This window comes from Triplophysa rosa, linkage group LG20, assembly GCF_024868665.1.
Source record: "Triplophysa rosa linkage group LG20, Trosa_1v2, whole genome shotgun sequence".
Lineage (NCBI taxonomy): Eukaryota > Metazoa > Chordata > Actinopteri > Cypriniformes > Nemacheilidae > Triplophysa > Triplophysa rosa.
In genome coordinates, this window is record NC_079909.1 from 1,211,665 (window position 1) to 1,233,031 (window position 21,367).

Consider the following 21,367-nt stretch of genomic DNA (forward strand, 5'->3'; position numbering starts at 1 on the left):
TAGGGATGAGAACATTTATAAACAACAAAAATATGGCAAGACTTGCAGTTATTATGATTTTATTTACAATTGACACAGTGAAGATTTCGGATGATTCACTTTGAGTAGGTTTTCAGAATAGGTTTTAACCAACTTTGACAAACCAAAGTTTTTGTTTAAAAACTCATCCAAAAAACACGAGAGGACTGGTAACATTTATAAAGATTTCAAGTACAGTAAATATAGATTGATCCTTATTAAAGTTACAAAAGTTAATCAGTCGGTAGCAGTGAGTGTTTTTGAACCTTTGCTTTGTTGTTTAATGGACATTATAAACAGATATGTTTATTATGCTGCTGCCCCTTTAAGAGACACCCGAATGTAATATACTGACACATGCATTTTGTTTCCCAACTCTTTACAATCACGAAACAGACTACTTTTACAAGGATACTTACTAATATGGGAGTCTTGACATAATTTTGTGTTTATATGTCACTTTCAGAGACACACTTAATGACTTGCTAAACTGGACACAACACACTTGAAGGGATATTTCACCCAAAAAAGAAATTTCTGTCATCATTTACTTCCCTCAGGTTGTTTCACACCTGTTTCTTTGTCCTGTTGAACACAATATTGGGGAAATTTTAGCGATTTGTAGTTCTGGGACATCATCCACTACCATAGTAGAAAGAAATATTCTACAAAATGAGATTTTTTGAAGAATTTAGGAAAAGAAACCGTTCTGAGGCACCTTTGACTTCCATTTTAATTTTTCATACTATAGTAGTCAGTGATGTCTCAGAACTGCTAACATTCTTCCAAATATCTTTCTCTGTGTTCATCAGAACAATGTAATTTCTATACAAATATGAAATAACGTGAGGGTGAGTAAATGATCACAGGATTTTCATTTTTGGGTGAACTATTCCTTTAAATATTTTTGCTTGTATTTTTGTGACATTGTTCTAACCACTTGTAGTTTACAATTGTAGCTAGTAGGCTACTAATAGTTAGTGACTGTGTAATGTATTGTAGATGTCAGGGAGTGCATCACCTCCCCAATGGCTGCAGGCACTTCAGTCGGCTCAGCTGTTTCACAGAGTAGATCAGAGGATGAGGAGACTGCTGCGATGAGGAGAGCAGCCAATCAGGCCTTCAGCGGAGCTGGGTTAATTCCCAAACGCAGAAGCTCTTCCAGGTATTACATACGTCACTGATGATGAGTGTATGAGATGAACACCCCCAACCAGCCACTTTTCACGTACTGTGCAATATTTAACATTTTGCAGTTAGCCAATAAGACACCTCAGATTTACATTTGACATGAAATGTCATGATTTTTTTTCAGGGAAATGGACATAAACACAAAATGTAATATTTTTTCTATATACTTATTTGGGTCTAATCATCTCTTTTAGGTCAATAAAGAGAAAGAAGTTTGATGACGAACTGGTTGAGAGCAGTTTGGCTAAGTCTACTAGTCGGGTAAAAGGTCAACCAGTCATTGAGCCAATCAGATGCCCTGGAAGTGACCTCATGTCCAGTGACAAGAAGAAGGTAATGCTTATTGTTGTCATTGTTTGCTTCCTGTCTTTTAGGGCTGCCTCCGATTAAAGATTTTCCTTGTTGACTGGTAGTCATGCATTTAAGCAGGGCTTGACATGAAGCATTGTCGTGTGGTTGTCCTTCGGATAAGTAAATTTGTCGTTCACTTTTCCGAGTACAAATATTACATGTCAGAAGATAAAAAAAAGAAGAAATTTCATGTGAAATGTCAATATAATTGTTTCGGATCCTGATTGGTCAAGTTTACTTCTAAGCGTTATACCTAGTGTCCGCTGCGGCAACCTTAATTTGTTAATGCTCTCCATGATTGCTAAAGAGCAGTGGTTCTCAAACTGTGGTATGCGTACCACCAGTGGTGCTTGAAGAGACCTGGTGGTACGCGACACGACAGAAAAAAATCTATATTTGAATTTACATTTCGTGTTTTAAATACAATTTTAAATGTTTAATACATGGTAGATAAATACGGAATAGGCTACATCTCAGCCTATGTGCAGTTTTAATATAGTTGTATGAATTATTATTTATTTATCACTGGTGGATGTAACTCAGGTGTGACAGGCTGCTCAAACACAGAGCTTGTGCATCTCTCACTCTCTCTCTTCTCATGAGCTGCTTGTAAATTGAGCTTCTTGTGTATTTCTGAACTTGAACCGCTGTTTAAAGCTGTTGTTGTTATTGCTGTAAAGCGTTAATTCAACATGTTTTTTTGCACATTGCACCTTACATGGAGGTTTAAAGTTTTGTAGCACAGGCCAAACAATTGTAGCATAAGTATAAAACGTCGGTTGTCATCTTTTAAAAAAAAAAGTGCAGCTCATCAAATGAATAGGCAGGTAAATGACAAATGACATTAATGTTACATGTAGATGGTTAATTAGGGCCATATAATTTTTTGTTTACCTCAATTTGTTTTATTTTTTCTAAGTTCTGTGTATTTCAATTTTTACTATAAAAAAATGTTTTTTACTATACAATAGAGGTATGTTTGTTCACATAAATTACTGTAGAATACAGTTAGTTATTTACTATAGTAACTGCAGTAAAATTCCTAGATACTATAGTGTTTTTGAACCTTAGTAGTGTTGTCACGGTACCAAAATTTCAGTAGTCGGTACCAATACCAGTAAAATTCCACGGTTCTCGGTACCAATTTCGGTACCAAAGCAAAACACAAGTACATGCTAATTGAAACACAATTTTATGAATAAAGCTCATTGTTAATATAAATGTATAGAAAGCAATGCCATTTTGTATACATGAAGTATAAGTTAATTGTTGCTGAAACTGTTGTGTGCTCTCTGGGGTCTTTCATGCTGATGAACATCCTCCTCAGTCTGCTGCTGTATAAGACAAATAGAATAAACTTCAGTAACTCAACTGACTGAACAAACATGCATTAAATGCAATATTAAAACAAACATCAGTTTTTATACTGCATTTACACAAGATTACTTGCATTAAGGTAACTGTATATTAAAATAATAAATGCAACAGATATATTTTTCTTTAGTTTAAATGTGGCTTTTTAAACCTAATAGAGTTATCTATCCAAGACATACACATTGCTAGTCATACAGTTAGTATGCTAGTTTTCTAGCACATAGATTGCAGATAGGCCTAAATAAAATACTAGGTACTGTAAACCCCACCCTGTCCTCCCATTAATTTTACTCCATTACAGTTATAAAAGCATTAAATGGTTAATAAGTACACTTGACTAGCATTGGCGCTAACAAATTAACACGCAAACAGGGATGTTTATTTTGACGTAACCTTTAACTTAACATATGCTACAACATTCATAATGCAAACGCGAACATAATTTGAAACTTACCGCTTGAACTTGTTAACTTAAATCCGGATGCTTCCTCGTTTCACCACAAAACTCTGTTCGTTTTCTTCGTGATATGACTTGAATCTGAAGTATTTCTGTGCGCATCTCTTGTGGATCGGAGCCGCGCTTATCCGCTCATCACGTCTTATTGCGTCTATAAAAAGTTTCCGACTAACAACCTGTCAGACAGAGCATCAGTACCCGGTTGACCCGGTACGTCGGTACTACCGGGTCTTGTGAAAATTAGGTACCGGCAACTTTTTTATTTTTAGGTACCGACTTGGACCCGAAGTACCAGTACTTTTGACAACACTATAGTATAGTATACTACACTGTTTACAACGGTTTATCAGTTTACTATAAGGGTACTACCATTTCCTTTAGCAAATACAACAGTATTTTTTCGTCTGAGTATTCAAGGTAACTGGACTTTTATTTTGACGGGTCGTCGGGAAGAATCTTGAGTTTTATTGTGTGTTTGAAGATAGCTTCACTCAAACAGTAAATGCTCGTAAAATAAACTCTCAGAGCAACTTTGGAGATGAAGTTTATGTGTTTATATCCTCATACAGTGCAGACGCAGATACAGTAAATCCTCGACCATCACTCGTGTAGTATGTTAATCTGTGCACCTCATTCACTCAGACATGCAGAACAGCCTGATGACATATTTAAATAACAGGATTCTGCATCCGCATCTAGTTATATGGACTCAATGCGCTGCGCCATTGATTATTGTCACACACAAACAAACACAACCACGACAAACGCAATTCACACAAACACGCAGCTCAGTCTAATGCACTTATTCTTAGCACAGACCGATTTTTTTTCATAGCACTTTTTTTTTTTTTTTTCAAGTTACTTGTCCGGTCAGGCAAGTAAAATTCTCTCTCACTTGCCCATACAAAACATTCACTTGTCCTTGACAAGTGGACAAGCGTTAATGTCGAGCCCTGTTTAAAGATAAAAAATAAATATAGCCGTCAAATCATTTTGCAATTTAGCATCACCTTCTGTGTAAGATCTTGTCTATGCCAAATAAACTATTGTTTGTGACAGATTCCATGACATTCTTAGAGAACCAAGACCCCCAAAAAACAATGGTATAGTATTAAAGTTTGACATGTTACCTTGACAACACTGTTTAAAATATCACAAAATCTTTCACAATTCTATATCAGATACGTCTCTACATTTTTCTGACATAGGGTGGGTTGTACCAACAAGGATTAAAGTAAACCGAGTTTAGAGTTTATCTAGGGTTTATTGATCCTAGTTTTATTGTATTTCAAATTGCGTTGCACCACTTAATTTTAGAGATTTAGAGATTAACAAATCGTGGATTAAAATTTGAACCTGTATTAAAACCATCATTTGCGATTAATTTGGTCCACCGTGATGGATTTGCCGGTGTAACTGTCAGGACCTGGGCTCGAACTCAGGTCTCTGGTGTAAGGGATAGTCACTACACCAATCGAGCCACGTGGTATGAGATGGAACCCATAAGATTTAGGCAGATACAGCAGGTTAAGTATTTCAGTCGATTAAACAAAAAGGGCCAAAGGCAAAAGTAGTATTTTCACAAAACTAAGTAATCCAAAAGGTATAGAGGAAAATCCACAGAGTTCCAAAATCAAAAAAACCTCGTGATCAAAAACAGAATTTAAAAAAAAAAGGCAGTGTTCGCACGGGAACAAGCACATACCAAAAGTAGAGGTCACAAAAGTAATCTAGGCTTGTGAAGCAAGCAATAGTGCACATGGGTAGAACACAAAAGGTTGGGTACTACACAATCAAACTTAGTGCAAGGAACTAAGGGAAAACTAAGGCTTAAGTACTCTACAGGAAAACAAGGCACAGGTGAAAACAACTACTCAAATTAAACAGGGATCAAAAACAGAACACCATGGGGGCTCCTGGTGGCAAAAACAATTCAATTCAATTCAATTTTATTTATATAGCGCTTTTCACAATGTGCATTGTTCCAAAGCAGCTTTACAGGAGCAAATAAGAAAAACACAGAAAGGTAAAACACAGCACAGTGCATGGTGTTTATAGACCAAGCAAGATCATTATAATAAATAATATCTAATAAATAAATGAATAAATAAATAAATAAATGCAGTCTCCCGGTGAGCAAGCCAACACTGCACTGCTCTGCACAAAAACAAGACATGACAGGCAGAATGGTGACAGTAACTAAACAGCAACATTGTTGCACTGTACTGTAAAAACGAAATAAACAGCTTGTGCATGTAAAAGAAATGTAATTTTGCTATTTAAAGGAAAAGTTCATCTCAAAATCTAAATTGTGATATTTTTACTCACCCACATGAAGTTCAACATGTTTTAAGGGCGGTTTCACATTAGCACTTTTGGTGCGCACCCGGGTTCGATTAACATCATAGTTCGGTTCGTTTGGGTGATGTGAACGCTGTCTTCTGAACCCGGGTGCGCACCCGCGAACTGTACCCGAGTCCGCTTAAAAAGAGAGGTCTGGGGTGCGGTTCATGTGAACTCCAGTATGCTTCACTGCTGATATGAACGCAATCGTACCAAATCGCTGAAGTGAACCGCTATTGATGACGTAAAACGCATGCTTTTCGTGCGTGTGCTTGTGTGTGTGCTCACTTACCTTGACGACCGGCGAGACGCACTGTAATTTTTCTGCTTGTCTCTGCCAAAAAAATCTCTGGCGGAAAGCGTGCTCTCTTCAGAACAATCGTAATACTTTTGCGGCAGACAAATGCAAATGTGTTTCTTTATCTTTTCTTTGCAAGCAAATCCAAAGGTTCAAAAAGAGAACAACAAAAGTGATGCGAGCAGTTACATCCATTTTGGCGCCTTGTCGCCTTCATAGCGGTAACCCAGCAACATGAGTACGTGGCCGCCGCTTGATGACGCAAGCGCACCGCGGTTCGTATGCAAAAATTACAATGTGAACACAGACCAGCGGGGGAGGGAGGAGGGGGGTGAAATCGAACTAGGGTTCGGTCCAGGCAATCGAACTAGATGTGAAAGCGGCCTAAGACATCCCGGCGTCTTCAGAACACAAATAAAGATATTTATATACTTGACTACAACTATAACCATGATGTCTATGAGGAGGCCTGGAATTCTCTCGGATGACACCTAAAATATCTTTAATTGTGTTCCGAAGATGCCAGGAGGTCTTAAAACATTTTTAACGTCATGTGGGTTAGTTAATTTTGATTTTGAGGTGAATTTTTCTTTAAAACCTCCCTCTGCAGGGTTTTTCCTGGCTTAAAATGAGGCGGAAGTGGTGCCATCCTGATCTTGTACACACACACTTAGGCCTACCGTACCTTTAAGTGGCTTAACCAAAGTGACTTTGAGTTTGACATATTAAAAGTTCTAATAAAATTAGATAAAAATTACAATTATTAAGTTATATAAAACATTACTTTTATTCAACCAAACAGAAATGTTTTTTAATCAAATAAAGCTTTTTTATCATTTCAACTAACTTTTCTACCCACAATAGCCAACTGAATTAAGCAGTCTTTCTAAATGAGCAAAGCTCATTCACATCTTGCATTCTCTGTGGTTCACTTTAAATGATTCAAGGATCTCTTATATTAGCTAGTGACTGAAAAGTTCAATAGTTTAAATGAATCGGTTCCAATGAGTCATTCGTGTGCTAGTCGTTCTGAATGCAATGTGCGTTCATACTGGCGAACTCGCTGTGTACAGTATACGCTGATTCAACGATCCAACTGCACAGCTAAAGACATTACAATGATGTACGTCATGTTAATTTAATAAATTTCAAGAAATTAAACGTACTTGGATGCAAAACAAACAGCCGTGAAACACAGGCTGGCTCTTGTTCAGCAACTCTTTTTAGCGCCTCAGTGTGCTGATAACAAAACAGCGCCTCCACTGTGGCGTAATGTCGCAACTGCAGTTACAAATGACAGTCTGTTGAAAGCCTGGATCATTTCTTGTGAAGACTCGTAACATAATTTTCACGATAGCCTGAGGCGACATGACATTTGACAAAGGCGGCCGCCTCCAATTTCTCTATGCAGGAAAAACCCTGCTCTGGATAATTCGTTGATCAGTCTGATCATCCATAACACATTTCACAAGCCTTGAGGGATATGACAGCATATGGATATGACAGTTGAGCCGCATTATTATCCCGCAGCTCGCGACTGGAGAAGACATAAGAGAGAAGAGCGCAGTTCGGGAATCACGAGCGTGTGGACCTCTGCCGTCGACGCCGCCGTGATTGGCCCCGGTAGGCGATTGACCTTCGCAAGTAATTTCATTGACAGGCGATCTGACCAATCATACGCCGATATTATGTTCCCCCGTGACTGACTGCCCTTTTGACCGACAAACAAACCAGTTTGACAAGTTTGGCGTAGTAGAGCTTTGGTGATTAATATGAAAAAATTGCTTTTTAATTATTGTAATAGGAAACAGAGAGATACATACCCAGCTTTAATGGACATTCACACTTTGTTATAACTTTTAAAAATCATTCTCAATGAAGGAGAATAGCGGAGTTTACATCACAACTATACCAATACAGCTACGAGACAATATTGTTGGAATCACAGTGTTTCCCACAGAATTTTGACAGACTTGTGGCGCTGGTGACGTCACAAACTAATAAGCATATTTGTGACGTCATCACGTCGTTTTTGCATCGTGTGAGTGTTAGCACTTGATATCTGTTTTTCTTCTACTCTCTGATCTTGTCACATTATACTGTATTTTACAACTGAATACCACCAGCAGTCACTTTAACTGCTGCTAAAATCCTGATTTATAAACGCAACATCATCGGACAAAATCACAATACAGCACATCTCCATTATAGAGCGGCTATATGCTGTTTGCCCTTTCTCGACAATGTGTTGCTGTATTATGAACACTTGATTTTACATGCAAGTGACAGTCAGAGGTGGGTAGAGTAGCCAAAATCTTTACTCAAGTAAAAGTACAAGTAACTAGAGAAATTGTTACTCAAGTAAAAGTCACTATTTTAAAAATTACTTGAGTAAAAGTAAAAAAGTATGCAATGAAAAAACTACTCAAGTAGCTAGTTACTTTACTTTGTATCTGATTATATAGGCCTACTATTCATAAAATTAATATTAACGCCAATATTTTAATATTACATTTTAATCAATATTTTTAATTATCATAAGCAGATATCTTTGCAATATACTAGAGAGACTAAAGAATAGACAAACACAGAAGAGACAAGCATTTCTGTAAATTTCATCTAGTCCTGATGTCAATGTAGTTTACACAACTTATTTAGAATAATAGACCATGTCAAACTAAAGTGAACCTGCAGAGTTTTGCGTATAAAATGCATTAACTAAACTCAGAGCATTTCCTAAGATGATCTAGAACATCTGCAGTGCTCTCTTAAATGAAATACACATTTTTGAACAAAGCTCATGTTTTCTCGTGTTGTGTCACGTGTGTGTTGTGAAACGCTCTTACTTGTAAATAAACAGTAAACAGTGAACCACACGCCCATCAACAAGTTTTCTTTCCTTCTGTTCTTCAAATGTATATTTCTGCAAGCCCACGTCTCTGTGTCTGACAGGTAACGCGCATGTTGCTGTGTCTGACGAACAGGTCGCGCGGGTGCGTGCATATGGCGGGCATTTATCATTGCTGGCAAACAATATGACACATTTGCAGTTTTGTTTGTATATATATAGATTAATATCCACTTCATCCAATGCTCTTTGTGTTCTGCGTGTTCTTAAATTTCGCACTACGAGGAGTGAGTAATCCTGCTTCAGATGATTCAGATCGTGCTGTGAACTGAACAAATCATTTGAACTGATTCATTAGCCTATTCAAATGGTTTTGCCCGTTGTTCAATTAATACTTTCAATAGAATCGACTCAAAAGAATCGATTACTCGGGAATGCCCGCAAAAAGAGACGACAACCTTGAAATAAACAACGCATTTTATAATGCATATTTTAAGTTATGTAACGAAGTAAAAGTACAGATTTTCTATTAGAAATTTACTCAAGTAAGAGTAAAAGTACACACTTTTAATTTTACCTAAAAAGAACATATTTTCCAAAATGTTACTCAAGTAAATGTAACGAAGTTTAGCGCGTTACTAACCCACCTCTGGTGACAGTTAAATACACTACACGGAGCTAACTACACTCGCGAACGAGAGGCCGAGGGCTCGCACACACATCGAGCTCATCGGAAGAAGAGAGTGCATGCAAACACGGAAGAAGAGGACGCGCACGTGGCCACGCGCCACTCACACCAAACAAGTCAGGAATGAGAGAAGACGCGGAAGCGCAGTTTATCTACTAGTTAATCAATCACAGATACTGTCATTATCCCGGATGGATAAAACTTTACAAAATGTGACGCCAAATATAATTGAGCGGCCATTAATATACTGTGGCGGACCGCCCAAGTAAATGCATTGTATGGGAAACGCTGAATCATTAATGTATTAATTACAGACGGAAGCGTTCGTGAAGTGGTGTTTTAAGACGGAATATAATACTTATTGATACATATTACATGTATGAGCAAGCTGGCAAGATATGCTTTGCCTCCCTGTGATGTGATGAGCTGAGCGCACCTTCAGCCTTCAGAGAGCAGCATTTGCAGTGACATTTTTAAGGAAAGACATTTTCAGCAATGAAAGTCGTAAAGCAACACCTGTACTTTGTTTGTTGTATTTAACACAAATAAAGATTAAGACATTGATGGACTGTTATTCTTTTCTGTACTGAACTAATATTTAAAAGTTTACTTTCGTTTTCACAAAGAAGGATCAAGGCCAACCAAAACTCTGCCCGAAGTTACTTTCTCTCTCTAAAATTGTCATTACCTGCTACAAGTTTCGGAGTAAATATAAACACTTAATACACAACAGGTTAGCTAAGTATACGTCCATGTGTGTGACAGTAGTAGCCTTCTGCATCACGTGAGGATAGAATTAACGTAACGTTATTGTCTGCTGGTGTGGACGCAAATATAGGTATATTTATTGTTACAGTTATCTCAAATCTTGAATGTATCCCTCGAATGCATATCACAGACCTTTCTGTCTGAAGTCAGTGTGTCATTTTTCACCAGGGAGTGCACACATTTACACTCGGAGTGCATGGCTGATACCGAAAGCTTGTCGGACTTGCAAAGGGTAAATTGTGTTTCCGGGAGTCATCCTCGGTCATGTTCTTGGGCTGTTTGCTGCAGCACCGCCTTTTGAAGTGTGCCTGTTCGGGACCGGACCACAATTTAGACAGGGCGCCCACAATACCGGTGTCTTTGGTCACTGTGGTGCAGCTAAAAGAGATTCTCTGTTATGAGGATCGTGATATGCTTTTTTGGAAGATCGCCCAGCCCTAGTTGCAGGGATATATGATGCTGGGGAGGAAATATCTAAATATGATAATTGGTTTAAATTATTATTTTGTCTACAGCAAACATGTATATATTTTTATAGCTTCTTATAAGTGTTGTTACGATACTGGAATTTCTAACTTCTATACGATACCTTAAAAAATATCAATATTTGATACCATTTTCGATTCCTTGGGGAAAAAACTGGCATAACAATAAGTCCTATTTTTTTTATTAAAAGTTAAATTGAACCAGACTAGAGTATATTTTTACATTATTTATTAATTGTTAATCTAATGTTAATTTTACTAATACATTTACTATTTAAAATTAAAAGTTGTATTTGTAAATATTAATGGACCAGAGCTTAGTTGTAAAAAAGATTAATAAATACTTGAATAGTTTCTCATTTATTGTTTGTTAATGTTAGTTTAGACATTTCTTTGATCAACTAATTTTCATACTACATACAACACAACTTTTATTCACATCATTGATCTGTAAACATAGAGACTGGCCATCTTTCTAACATTAACAACCTTTAACCGGCGCGAATGAAACGAGTGGATCAGCGCACATACAGTACATAGAGTGCTATGGTAAACGTGCATCACACGCAAGAACTGTTGCGGAGACTTTACCCGCACAGGCATTATTTCGAACATCAACTTAACCAGAGGGAATGAAATCATTGTTGAGTGCACATAAAAATGTGTGCATTAAACATGATAACTGTTGAGGAGACTCTGTACTGGCCATCTTGCTAACATTAACAACATTTAACCAGAGCGAATGAAACAAGTGAGTGAAATCATTGATCAGCGCACATACATAGAGCCCCATGGTAAACATGGGAAGCATAAACGAGTGTGCCTCAAGCGCCAGATGTGTTACTGAGAAATAATTTTAACATGAACTAGGGCTGTCACGATTATGAAATTTGATTGACGATTAATTGTCTAATAAATCATTGCGATTATGGCGATTAATTGTCTGTTTTAGGGCTGTGGCGATTATGACGATTAATTGTCTGTTTTTGAGCTTTGACATTTAATTCTCATTCATTTTTGATTCAGCGATTGAAATGACCATATTGTTCTGAATACAAGACTATGTTTTTTTCTTGGAAATACCTCGGAAAAAATTGGGTCATCATATATTTAAGGTTTAGGCTTTTACCTGTCAATAATACAACCGCCAAATACTTGTAAATTAAGAAAATTAATCAGGTGTGAATTGAAGCCACCATTAATATACTGTCAGTCATAGAAAAGCTTCTAGTCTGTTTTTTTCTCACTTGCAAGACTACAGTAAAATTTTACTTGTGTGTTAATGAAATTTTGGTAGACTGGTTTTCACACTGAGATTTGCTTAAATAATATTAAATTGTACTGCAGGTAATTTGTATATGTTTTAGTTTTTTTTAAGTGATTGTGTTGTGGTGGTACATTTTACAAGTATTACCATGCTTTAGTAACAATATATACACTAAAATATGCAATATGCAGATGCACTACAGCTCCCCCTAGTGTCTTCTATAGAGATGTGCGATAATTGCTATGATCCGAAATCATCGCGATGAGGTCAAACAATCGCGATGAGACGATTATTTAATAATCGTGACAGCCCTAACATGAACACTGTTTAACTGCCGTAAAAGAGTCAAGTCTGTAAGAGGAGGCGGGGCTCTGTTGTGCAGTGTGTCTACTCGCTGTCAGAAAAAAGAGAGAGAGTGAGACGGATACTGTGGGGCATGCGCATTGGAACCGTTTCAGACTTTTCAGTATCGATTAGGGATGTAACGGTATCAACATTTCACGATACGATAGTACCTCGATGTGAAGACTACGATACGATATTTATTGAATTTTGTGCAGGAAAAAAAACAAAACAAATGAAGACTTAGAAAAATGTGGCATAAGTGTTTATTAAACTATGACTGAACAAAGATCACATTTATTATTTTTAGATTAGGTAATTTTAAAGTGCAAAGAACAGTAATATAATAGCATAAAAATTAATAACATAAAAATTGAGAACATGAAACATGAAAAAATTAAAATTAAAAAGTTTGAGTTGTTTGTCAACTTTTAACAACTCACAACCAGTCAGGTACTCGCCTCATTCACTGCTTCACTCACTGCTATTTTTTTTTCTCCTCGTATCATCATGAAACTTTTCGGGGTGATGTAACAAATGGCTCTTCATATTAGTCGTATTCCCCGAATTGTACTTCACCGCAGTCTAGCAGTGTCTGCATATTGTTTTTTGTCTGTCCGTCACCTTTTCTCGTTTCTTGTTACGGGAAAACCGAAATGCTTCCACACATGCGATTTATAATTCGCTTTAGCTTCAACTAGAGGTGGGCGGAATTTCCAAAAATCTTTCAAGGAATGAGTAATTTTATTTCACGGTAACGATATATTTCATGAAACAATCTCCCATTATAATTCTATATTTTATACCTCATTTTTCTTAGATTGATTTAACTAATTTATTTATTACAGTTCATTTAAATGCTCACCATAGTTAAAATGTAGGTAAGTTATGAAAATGTACTAAAGATATCAAATTAAGTTCTGATAATCAGATGTATTATTTATTCATATTTATCTTCTAGCTGTATCATATGTATACAGTAGGAAGATAGACAACATATATAACAATAAAGTATGAATATGCACAAACAATGAGAGTACAGTATACAGGTGCTGGTCATATAATTAGAATATCATCAAAAAGTTGATTTATTTCACTAATTCCATTCAAAAAGTGAAACTTGTATATTATATTCATTCATTACACACAGACTGATATATTTCAAATGTTTATTTCTTTTAATTTGATGATTATAACTGACAACTAATGAAAATCCCAAATTCAGTATCTCAGAAAATTAGAATATTACTTAAGACCAATACAAAGAAAGGATTTTTAGAAATCTTGGCCAACTGGAAAGTATGAACATGAAAAGTATGAGCATGTACAGGTGTTCATGGGGTCTGTACTGTAGGTCTTTATCTCTCTTCACTCTCTATTAGATGAGCACTTTTAGTGTGTTGCGACTCTGTCTTTAGGTTTGTTTATTCTCGGGCTTGTTTTTGCATTGCGAGTCTCTGGTGACTCCTCACACGTCTCCCAAAACTGGAGATAGAAGCGCGTCACATCAAAGCGCTCATGTGCTCGCGAGCATCATCGTGCATTTCAACGCAAGTTTCACCTTGGCTCGCCTGAAGTTAAGCTTTATAAAACTATTAACAGCTTTTCAAAACAACCTGACTTCTGAAATACGTGTTGAGAATGAGCTTTTTTAAATGCTGGCGCAGATCCCTGCGCGAGCACTGCGGGTGAGAGAAGCGCCGGACTGGAACGGATCACTAAACTACAGACTGAAAGAAGGTCAAAAGAATGTTTGATACATTCATTTGTTACGGGTGCATTAATTCATTAGTTTTTTTCAGAATAGCGCCTACCTGCTCCGGGGGTACGTGTGTTCACTACTCTCTGGATGGGTTAAATGCAGAGGTCACATTTCGTTGCCTTGTACATGTGCAATGACAATAAATTGAATCTAAATCTAAATCTAAAAATCTAATTACTTATTAAACATTCCGCGGAATACATGGAATAGAAAAAACTCTTACGGTTGACATTTTTATTCCGCGGTAACGGAATATTCCGTCATTCCGCCCAGCCCTAGCTTCAACAATTTGTAAATCCGTTTCTATGCCACTAGCGGCATCCGCCATTTTCGCTCAACTTGATCTGTAGCGGGTGGCAGCAGAGCGCAGAGGATGATGGGCACGCATGGGTTGATGGGAATTGTAGTTCCTGCTTCCCTCAACTCGCTCCATTCGGCTGAAAAAACTACACTTTGGAAGATCTATCGTCATGCGACCACGATAGTATCGAAAAAAAATGCTATCGCAATACTTCGATATTTACAATATCGTTACATCCCTAGTATCGATACAAAATATCGATATTTTTGACAACACTTCCACTTATGGTCATAACCAAAAGAACAAGATATACTTAATCCAAATAACTAATGACACTGGTTACCCTGTTCAAAAGTTTATACCTGACTTTTAAATATAAGCATCAGGGAATGAGGGAATCTTTTATAGTAGTTGTGTATGAATCTCTTAGTTATCATCATCATATAGACGGTTTCAAAGCAACAACATAAACAAACGTTACTGTGCATGCGCGCATATATGTGGACTGCCCTTAACGTCTGGAATAAATTCACAAAGAATCGAGTGCCTGTAGATTATTTCTGCACAAGTAAATAAGCAAAAGAAACCGAGAAGAACCGTTACTTGGCTAAACTTGTCTCTGCAATATTTTGAATTTAGGGCGCTTTCTCAACTTTAGTTCGGTTCATTTTGTCTGGACCAATTTTAAAATATGATACATTGTAGCATTTTTCAGCGGTGTTGGTTCCCTTTCACACCACACTGATTGCTTTGGTCCGAACCAGTTGAAACTAAACAAAATGCAGTCACGTGACAACTTGTGGAACTTGTACATACCGCACTTGGATGCACTGCTGGCGGAGTTTCTTTACCTTAACCCGGCACTGTTCCACAGATCTATTAAACCCCCTTTCCCTGAGTTGTTTGCTTAACAATGAAAATATCTTGCTGTTCAAGAGTTTTCGAAAGTTGGGATGTAATAGTGCACGAATGTTCAAATGTGCACGAATGTTCAAATATTCGATCCGCAATAACTTCAGAAATTTAAAATGCTATTCGAATATTTGTATTTTTCATAAGAATAAAAACTGCGTCACCTCAGGATTAAATTACCACTACAGAAGACCTTAGAGTTGTCACGTCTTATTTAATGCTTCTTCAATTCATCTGTAATGATTTTATAATATGTGACCCTGGACAACAAAACCAGTTTTATGGGTAAATTTTTCGAAATTGAGATTTTTACATAATCTGAAAGCTGAATAAATAATCTTTCTATAGATATGAGATGTTAAAATAGGACAATATCTGGCTGAGATACAACCGTTTAAAACTCTGGAATCTGAGAGCGCAAAAAAATCAAAATATTGAGAAAATTGCCTTTGAAGTTATTAATCAGGGGCACTGTGGCAGACCATCCACTCACAAAAATAAAGTTTTTATATATTTAAGGTAGGAAATTTACAAAATATCTTCATGGAACATGATCTTTACGTAATATCCTAATGATTTTTGGCATAAAAGAAAAATCGATAATTTTGACCCACACAATGTATTTTTGTCTTTTACTACAAATGTTTCCGTGCTACTTAAGACTGGTTTTGTGATCCAGGGTCACATATACAGAAAATATAAAAAAATCATTTGTATGTGTTCCTAAATCTTTGTTCACTCAGATCGCAAGCTAGTTTAAATATGTTTATTTAAATATGTTTACACACCGGATGCCTGTATGGCGTGTTATCCTCGGCTCACATATTAAAATGTTTAAAAACTGGTGATCAATCAATCCCGTTTACTTTATCAACATTATAAACAATAAAGCCAGATATTCTTGTTAGATGGGTTTTGTTAGCGGGAGTTAGAAGAGCAGCTTGTTTTCTTCGCTGTCAGCTTGTTAACCGGCTGAGGAACGTTCACCATAGTAAAATAGACCTATATGCTTGTTTTTCTTATCAAGAACATGTAAAACAAAATAAACAAGATAACCATATGTGACCTGACACCAATTGACCACTGAATAGAGAGCGACTACGCCACCCTGGATACTCGCCAGGGACGAGAAAGTATTCTTACACTTTAGGCACACAGGTTCATTGCAGTAAGTGGCAGGAGACGTGACCGTAGAAATATAAATATTTTTATTTAAAAGATCTAACACAATATTAAATCAACTGACACAAAAAGAAAAAAAAAAATAAACAAAGAAAATACAGCAGTAAGCAATCTGGGCCAACAGACACTTCTCAAGCTAACCAAAAAGGAACAGGAGCCGAGGCACGACCGCAGGGTCCAGGGGAGAACACCGCCACCCCAAACTCCGCCCCGCCTTTGGCACTCAGCTCCTGTAACAAAATGGATGGAAATATGTTTGGCACAAGTTTCAATAAGGCTGCAGGCACTCTGCAATCCCTGTACACTGCAATGCAGTATTGCAAACAGGCGCTCTCCTTGCTCACAACGATGTACCTTTACACAAGAATATGAAACAATATAACAAACAATTAAATTAAACATGCAACTGCAGCAGCACCATCAGGGCTAGCCAATGTAGTAAGCAAAACCAAGAAAGGGTAAAGCAGAATTAACACTAAACAGAAGTACAGCAACAGCGTCCCACACGTACTGTAGCTCAGAAGCACAGGAAATAATCGCTGGTAGAGACGCGACCAATCTGTCGGTAATGCAATTATATTTAGATGAATTGGACAAAATTACAACATCCTTATACGAATTTAAAAGTACCCACCATGAAGGTAGAATCTTCCCAACCCCAACCAAACAGGTAAACAACCAACAGATGGATGCACTGGGCGGTTGCGGCTCGTTCAAACCGTCTGTAGGCGGAGTTCATTCAGGAGGACAGGGGACCGTAAGATACAATCAATAAGTCTTAAATGAAATTTGCGTTAGCGGCTCATTATAAGTGGCTAACAGAGACGAGGTTTAACCCACGTACCGTATGCATCAGATTTCGTAACCCAGCTAATCGGGTAGCCACACAGACGTGTGGAGGACAGCTCGTTCTGTTTGTTGGGAGACTGTGTGCCAGCCCCAAAACGTCCGTAATATTGACAACCACAAGCTCGACTCAGCTCACTCAAGCTTCAGCCTGTAAACAACAAAACTCATATAGTGTCACCACGAGCATAATCTTACATCAAAACACCACACCATCATCTCACTTACCTAGCAGAGGGGCAACTCTAACCAAGTGTCAGCCACAAGGTTTTTCCTCACGTGCCGCTCTACCGGCCGACCGGATATGACACCGATGCCAAGTGGCGTGACTCATGACGCCAAACCACTTCACTACCGGCTCTATATCTACACCCCTCTGTCGCATGATAGGATGGTCAATAATCACAACCCCACCAATCACCGCTACGAGGGAAGAACTATTGGTTCTACCACAATCTACCCCCCCTTCTGCATCGTCGCACTGACGATGAACCCAACACTTTCTGCTCATTTTGACCCGCTGTGGCTCACCTACTACTTTACCCCCACAGCACCATCGGTCAGACCTTCTGTCCTTGGAACGTGACATGGATAGTGCTCTCATACTCTCACTCTCCTTGCCTGTCCAAGTCCAATCTGACATGTACCCTCGTGACATTGCCATGATGCCTGCATCACAACATAGGGAACCTCTGTTATCGATAGGACCTCGAACAAGGTTTGGCCATGACAACCAAGAAGCTCTCTGTAGCACCGGCTCAACACGTTTGTAAAGAGGTTCAAATAAAAAGGAAGGAAGGAAACAGGGTCGGCGTGGCTGAGAGGATATTTTAATGTTCAAAACAAAACACAAAGTAAAAGGAAATAATATTTAAAAGCCTCCAGGCAGAATCTCTCGCTCTCTCGTTCCTTCACGTTCTCCCGCTCTTTCGATCTCTCGCTCGCTCGTTCCTCTTTGAGCTCAGCCAAACTCTCCTCTCCTTTGTTCTCCCCTTGTGCTGGTTTTTATCCTCTTCTCGCCAATCACTGAATCAAGAGACAGGTGTTTATGATCAGCCTTTGCCCTACTTATTTCCCGCTGGTTTCCTGCCCCTCTCTCCTCAGACTTCGCTAAACCACGCTCCCCTCGCCACATACCCCCACCGCCCGACTCAGGCCGGGGCCCCATCCGGCCTGCAGCCTCCTCCCCCCCCTCCTGGAGAGAAAGTCGGCTACCACCTTCTGGGTCCCCGGTCTGTGGACCACCTGAAACTTAAAGGGTTGTAAGGCCAGATACCAACGGGTGATCCACGCGTTGGTATCTTTCATCCGGTGGAGCCATTGGAGGGGCGCGTGGTCCGCACAGAGCGAAAACTCCCTGCCCAGGAGATAATAGCGGAGGGTGAGGACGGCCCATCTAATTGCCAAGCATTCCTTCTCAATGGTGCTGTACATAGTCTCTCTCCTCGAGAGCTTCCGACTAATGTACAGCACCGGCCGTTCCTCCCCCTCTACCTCCTGGGACAGGACTGCTCCCAGCCCTCTGTCCGACGCGTCCGTCTGTAAGAGAAAGGGGAGATCGAAATTAGGAGCGTGCAATAGCGGGCCGCCACACAGAGCAGCCTTTATTTGGGTGAAAGCCTGCTGGCACGGCTCCGACCACTGGACGGAATTTGGCGCCTCCTTTTTAGTGAGGTCAGTCAGCGGGCTGGCGAGGGTCGAATAGTCATGTACGAACCTCCTGTAATATCCCGCCATCCCCAGGAACTGCCTCACCTCCTTTTTGGTCTTGGGCCTCGGTGAGGCTGCAATCGCTGCCGTCTTATCAATTTGGGGACGCACCTGCCCGTGACCCAAGTGGAAGCCCAGATACCTAACCTCCACTCGCCCAATTGCACACTTCTTCGGGTTCGCCATGAGTCCCGCTCCTCTCAGCGATCTCAAGACCGCATTTAAATGCTGCATATGCCGCTGCCAATCATTACTATAGATGATGATGTCATCCAAGTAAGCAGCGGCATATGCCACATGTGGACGCAGTAGGCGGTCCATGAGACGCTGAAAGGTAGCTGGGGCTCCGAATAAGCCGAAAGGAAGTGTGACAAATTGGTGTAAACCAAACGGCGTAGTGAAAGCTGTTTTTTCTTTGGATAAAGGAGATAAGGGGATCTGCNCTCTTACTATCCTCAGATAAAGATTGGATGCGAGACTCTAATTCTAAGATCTTCTCTGTCAGCCTAACTATTTCCCTGCATTTATCGCATATAAAGCCCTCGCAGCTGACAGAGAAGGCTAAGCTAAACATATGACATGAGGTGCAAGTAACAATAATAGGAATAGAAGCCATAACTCACCGGATTTGAAGTGCAATTCCAACTTACCAAGGTTGCTCGATGGATCGTAGTATACTCGCTTAAAAAGAGAAACAGTTAGCTCACAAGACAAACCAGAGGCAAGATGATATTCCACAGTGTGAACAGAAAGCAAGCTAACACGCTATTGCTATGCTAACGGCGTTAAGTTAACTATCACTTTTGGTTTAGACTCTTCCAAGTAAATAACAGGAACAGGGTTATTGAGATATCAGGATAAGTTAGCAACGTCAATAATAATTAACGAAAATAAAATACACTAATATTAGAGCGAAGTGATAAGAGCACTGATACAAACAAGCTGCTGGCAGCGATGCAGGAAACAGGAAGCCAGTCACTGGAAAAAATTCTCCATAGAGAGCCGCCCCAGCGTGTGGAGTTTTGTTCTTAGGTCCATGACATACTGAATTTCGTTTTTACTAGCGGTAGGTCCGTCCTCCCAAGTATCCCTTAGGACATCTAACACCCCGCGGGGCTGACGCCCATAGAGTAACTCAAAGGGGGAAAACTCCGTGGAGGCTTGAGGGACCTCGCGCACGGCAAATAACAGGGGCTCTAGCCATTTATCCCAATTTTTGGTGTCCTCGTGAACGAACTTCCGGATCATGGTTTTTTAAAGTGCGGTTAAAACGTTCGACCAGTCCGTCCGTTTGTGGGTGGTAGATGCTGGTACGAATCGTTTTCACCCCCAATAACCCGTATAGTTCGCGGAGTGTCCGTGACATGAACGTCGTGCCCGTCTCACGTGATCCGTGAGAACCTCCTTGGGAATTCCCACGTGGGAGATTACCGAGAACAGAGCGTCCGCTACGCTCTTGGCAGAAATATTGCGGAGCGCCACTGCCTCGGGGTATCGTGTTGCATAGTCCACAATGACCAATGCAAAGCGATGCCCTCGTGCCGATCGTTCTAACGGCCCGACCAGGTCCATACCAATTCGTTCGAAGGGGACCTGTACTAGAGGGAGAGGGCACAATGGTGCTTTTGGGGTGGCCGGTGGGTTTACCAACTGACATTCACGACAAGTGGCGCACCATCTGCGCACATTCTCGTGGATGCCCGGCCAAAAAAAATGGGTCGTTAGGCGATTTAGTGTCGCGGTTTGTCGTAAGTGCCCTGCCATTGGATTTGAATGAGTCGCCTGGAAAAGCATTTCCCGGCAGTTCTTTGGGACGACCAATTGTGTTGTATCCTCTTTTGATTGAGTGTCTTGGGTCACTTGATACAACCTGTCTTTTATAATGGCAAAATATGGATAGGTGAGTGGCCGTGCTGGTTGGAGAGGCTGCCCGTCTATCGTGCGGACCTGTTCAAATGCATTTTTGAGCGACTCATCTCGAGATTGATCCAGGGGAAAATCATCGCACGATGAGAGATTCTTCCTCTCAATCGCTCTCTGTTCCCCTGAACCTGCCGTCGATGGTCCCGGCTCGGCCTCTCCAAGCTGCACCACCGCCCCCTTCCGCTCAGCTTTGCTCCAAGAGACACCCGCACATAAATGTCCCAACAAAACGCTAAAATCTGGCCAATTTGTCCCCAGAATTAACGGGTGTCGGAGGTGCGAATTAACGGCTACCTCAACC

The 21,367-nt window shown here is 39.6% G+C and overlaps 1 protein-coding gene across 1 annotated transcript in view; it reads left to right on the plus strand.

Moving 5' to 3' along the window:
- The first annotated feature begins 956 nt into the window (after positions 1-956).
- Positions 957-21,367, plus strand: part of mcrs1 (microspherule protein 1) — a 67,841-nt gene continuing 47,430 nt past the window's right edge. Inside the window, exons 1-2 of the mRNA XM_057361638.1 lie at positions 957-1,183; positions 1,404-1,542. Of these exons, the coding sequence (XP_057217621.1) occupies positions 1,047-1,183; positions 1,404-1,542 (276 nt within the window). The 5' untranslated portion in view covers positions 957-1,046. The remainder of the gene's footprint in view (positions 1,184-1,403; positions 1,543-21,367) is intronic.